The sequence below is a fragment of the Entamoeba invadens genome (assembly GCF_000330505.1).
Source record: "Entamoeba invadens IP1 unplaced genomic scaffold scaff_1105074725877, whole genome shotgun sequence".
NCBI classification, from domain to species: domain Eukaryota; phylum Evosea; order Mastigamoebida; family Endamoebidae; genus Entamoeba; species Entamoeba invadens.
The window spans coordinates 2,457-7,816 of record NW_004191601.1 but is presented as its reverse complement, the minus strand read 5'-3'; the positions used below and the strand labels follow the sequence as shown (position 1 = coordinate 7,816).

At 22.5% G+C, this 5,360-nt stretch overlaps 1 protein-coding gene across 1 annotated transcript; it reads right to left on the bottom strand.

Annotated features, from left to right (window-relative positions):
• Positions 1-479: 479 nt before the first annotated feature.
• On the bottom strand, positions 480-1,874 carry EIN_076670 (hypothetical protein; the record flags this gene model as incomplete). Its single annotated transcript, XM_004182870.1, has 1 exon — positions 480-1,874. One exon carries the CDS (start codon positions 1,872-1,874, stop codon positions 480-482), a length of 1,395 nt encoding a protein of 464 aa, XP_004182918.1.
• Positions 1,875-5,360: the final 3,486 nt, after the last annotated feature.

The window sequence follows — 5,360 nt, the reverse complement described above, 5'->3', positions numbered from 1 at the left end:
ATGTACTAAAGTACATTCTGAAAACAATCGCTCTGAAGATGAAGAAGATGCAAGCAAACACAAATTTTTTGGTACAAGTCTGCTAATAAGAGGATAATCACAACTGTGTTCTTTCCACCACTCCAGTGGATTGAAAAATGAATTTTTATCAACAAATCCCGCATTCAAATATTTTTCAACTTCTTTTATAACAAGTTGTCAAATATCAGTTGGATCGGGTATCCCCTTTATTTTAGAAGTGAAATTATTATCAACATCTTTCTTTTCAACATTTTAAAATTAAATACAAAAATCATCAACATCATTTTCATTATAAATATACTGACAATCTTTTTCATACTTTTATCCAACTAAAATGGGACTTTTATTTATTATACTTTTATAATTATTTATAAACAAATAAACAAAGATTTGATTATTTTAAATTGAAAATAATGATAATGTGTCTGGTGTACATTTATCATTCATTGATGTCAAACTCAGTTGTGTTTTCTCGTTTTGAGATTAAAACAACAATCAAAACAGTTCATACCAAATGATGTCACGGTTGATGGTATATCTGCACTGGTCAAATTCGTACAACTAGCGAAACACCACTTACCAAGTGATTTCACACTTGATGGTATTGTCACATTGATAAGACTGCTACATCCACAAAAAGAATGATCTCCAATTGATTTTACACTTGATGGTATTACTATATTACTCAGACGTTCACAAGAAGTAAAACATGAATTTGGTATTGATGTAACACTCGATAGTATAACTACATTTTTCAAAAAGCAACATCGACAAAAACAGGCTTTACCAATTGATATAACACTTGGTGGTATTATTACACTGCTTAAACTACTACATTCATAGAAAATATCATTACCAATTGATTTAATACTTGATGGTATTGTCACTTTGTTCAGAGTATCACATCCATAAAAACAGTTGTCACTCATTGATGTAAAACGGGATGGTATATCAAACTCAATACACTTATATTCGTTGTTTAACTTTTTATTGTTGATCATAATTACACTTGTTGGTATTGCTACACTGCTCAATGTTTCATACCCAAACAAGCATCTATTTCCAATAATAACTTTTATAAAATGTGGTATAACTACATTGGTAAGATGATTACATTCACTAAAACAGGAGTTTCCGATCGATTTCACACTTGATGATATTACGATACTACTCAGACTACTACATCTATAAAAACATAAATCACCAAATGATTTCACAGTTGGTGGTATTGTAACGTTGACTAGACTGCCGCAGTAAATAAAACATTCATCACCAAGTGATATAACTTTTGATGGTATAACCACATTACTCAAACTGTTGCATCCATTAAAACATTCATCACCAAGTGATGTAACACTCAATGGTATCACAACACTGCTTAAATTTGTACAGTTATAAAAGCACCATTTACCAAGTGATGTCACATTTGGCGGTAAATTATTACCATATTTATTTCTATCATTATTGGTATAAGTAACATTCTTAAATTCGATGTTTTTATTACTGTTCATGTCAACTGTTGTATAATCAACATTGAACCACACAACAATTCTATAAAAATCGATTATTATTTCATCTATTTTGTTTTTGTTGATATCTTTATGAGTTTCAGGGTGTTTTATATTAACAAAAAAATCATTACCAAAGTTTTCGTCCTCCAAATTCCACAAGTGAAGTGTCTCAATGTTTGTAAAGTATTTGATAGTTTTGTAATTCAACGGAATTGGATTAAAATGAAACTTCTCTATGTTGCCTTTGTACTTCTTGCATACAAATTCAATGTTGACAAGGTCTTCTATTGTTGTGAAATACTTTGAGACTATCATGACATGGTAACTGTCAAGTTTGGACATCTATAATTATTAAGTGATAGTTTGATTTTTAAATACTTAAAATTCAAAGGAACTTTATATTTTTAGATGATAATTAATTGGTTGAAACAATGTCAAATGATGTTTTTAATTGTTGGTAAAAAAATATTTTACCAAAAATACACATTTGTTTTTAAAAATAGTCAATATAATAAAATAATAATTATTTAATAATAAATTTATAATTAAAGTGTAAAACACTGAAAATAAAATAAAACCAAAATAAAGCAAAAAAGTTTATCAAATTAGTATGGTGATTCTTCAAAGCAGGGTATCCCAAATTACTATGGATGTGCCAAATCTTTTTAGGCCACAAAATCGGGTCGCAACTCTTAAAAATAGAGCATTTTATAAATAAACAGACAAATTTTATTTTTTTTTCTGAACAAATAAATTGTTTAATATTATTCAATTAATTAACAGATCAGTTCCAAAATTAAAACATGTTAAAAATACGACATCTAGATTATTTTTAGAAATACTAACTGGGATGAAACAATTTTTAATTATAACACAAAAACTTTTTTGATTAAAACGAATAACTTCAAAACAACACAAATAACCTCTTACAACACAGAAATCATTTCTGACTTCTTTTGATTTCTCAGAACCACACTCTTAGATCCACTTTATCCTACAATTGAATATTTTAATTGATTGTTTTCGATGTTTACAAATTAACTTATCTTTTGGAATTTGCAATATAATATTTGAACCGACACACTTTTTTTGAATATACTTTTTCATTTTTCATAATACATCACAAAAATAACAATAAAGATAATTAAAAAGCAACTCGTCAAGTACATAATAATTTTAAGAAAGAAAATAAATCGGAAATATTTTGTATATGAATAGATAAAGATGTTTTTATTTTGGAAGATATTTTAATTCAATTTAGTTTAAAAATTTTAGACATTTCATTGTTATTATAAAATTACTGATAATGTTGTGATAAGAATGTGACAGTATTTTTTAATAATTTATATGGTCAAATGGCAAAGTTGTGTGTATGACCATTTATACAATCATAATTGGCAATCAACCATTTGTTGTTTACCCTTTATTCTTTTTTGGAATATGAAATTAAAGTGAAGGTGACTTAAATAGTCACTTATGACACAAATTTTTGTTTATGAGAACCAAATACAGAAACTTTTGCTTATGGGTTTTTGATTTTTTAAAGCAGATATTTGATGGATGAAAAGATAGGAATTCAAATAAAAACAAAAAAATAATCATGCAAATATGTTTAATATTTTCAACTGGACTAATATATTTTTATGTTTCGTATTATATATATCCATGGTTCGGTATTTTTTGACTTTCTGCACTGAATTTTTTGTCGGCAAATTTGAAATTGTTTTGTGTCTTTTTAAACTCCCCAGATCCTCTGTTTACAAAACAAAAAACCGAACTATATAATTATAGTTTAAGTACTAGTATTTTTTCTTGTTGATATTAGTATATTTTATATATATATACTATAAATAATATTAAATTATATTAGTTTAATCTAAAGTTATATTACTAATAACTATTAAAATTAATTATAATTAATATAATAGTTTATGAATTTAAATATTAAATAAATAAATATTAGTTAAAATAAAGATAAATTATAATAAATTATTAATACATATAATAAAAATTAAAAAAATGTATTATATTATGTAAAATAATTTGTTAAAATATATGATACATGCATTTGAAAGAAAAATACAATAAAAAAATTTGATTAAATTTGAATAACTTATAATTTGTTGTTAATTAAATTAAATTATTATATACTATTAAAATTCAAAGATAAATAATAATATAAAAAAATAAAAAAATGATTAAATTAATTTCATAAATAATACTTATATTAAAAATATAAATATTGAAAGACCACTTCATTATTACTAATCAAATTAAATTTGATAAAAAATTAAACCTTCTACTATCAAAATTTACTTAAATATTTAATATTTAATAATATTAATTATTAAAAAATCAAAATAAAATAAAAAAGGAAACAAATCAATATACAAATAAAATATTAAATATTAATTAATACTTTAATAATATTTTAATATAAAGAAGATCTAATTAATAAAATTATTACAATTCAAAACCAGAAAGCAAATCAAAAAGTCAATTCAATTTATACTAAAGAATTTAGTAAAAAAAAGCTTATATTACACATTATAAAACAAATAAATCAGGAAATTTGTGTCAAAAAACAGAATTTATTGTTAAAAATATGTTGAACATTTAAAAATTTATTTATAATTAAATATAATTTAACAATTTAAAGTTAACTATAATTATACAAAAAATATTTATTGTCATCAAAACGAAATAAAATTTAAAGATATTTACGAACCTTAATACGGACTATTTACAATAAATCTTAATAACTAGACAATATTCAGCTTTCCCCGTCTTTTATTTGTATCAATATTTTTATAACTAGATAACTGATCCGTTCTTATCTTCTCTTCCACTCTTTGTTTACAACTAAAGTTTGTTGTTTGACTTTGAAATTTAATTGTTTCTTCAAGCATTAACAATAGATATCATGATATGTGGGATATATTAGTGTTGAATATTTGTCGTATTTGTTGTTGATGATTTTCAAATTTAATTAATCTGGTTGTGAGTTCGAAACAATTATCAATCAAAACAAATAATAATAAAAACAACAAACAACATAAGGACGACAAGTCCAACGATATACTCAATAAAATAAAGAGCGATGCATTTGGCACAATATAGATTATATGGGAGTCTATGTTTGAGACATGGTATCAAAATAAGAATGATTTATTGAGTATAAATTTGTTTTTATATATAGTTATTGTGTTTTTTGTTAAATATTTTTATGACAAACAGTTTGATTTTGATATCCCGTTTAATACAAAAATAACAAAAACAACAAACATTGATTTGTTTTGTTTTTTATTTAAAAAAGACATTAATTAATTTTAATATTAAGTTTAATAAAACAAATCATTTAAAATCTGTAATTAATTCAACCATTTTTTTAATATATATTTAATGTATAAGTTATAATAAAAAATATAATAACATTCTAATTTAATAATATAATTATATATATAATAATAATATAATATTAAAATGATTTAATAGTAGTAATAATAGTAATAATTATATAATTTTAAATAAAAAATTTAATAATATTAAATAATAAAATAATAAAATTAGTATAATAAAATATCATTATTATAATAAATAACAATAATTAAATAACTAATAATAATTATACTTTTTATAATTATTAATAATATTATAACTGTTTGTCGAATCAAGCTTTTGCAATAAAACAACAATCTACAGATATTTAAAAAACAACCATAAGTAATAATATTTTATATTCTTTTAATAATAAATTATTTGGCTTAAAATAATTTTTTTATTCATATTAATTTAATTATTCACCTTCTTCAGTGTATAATTGTCTTA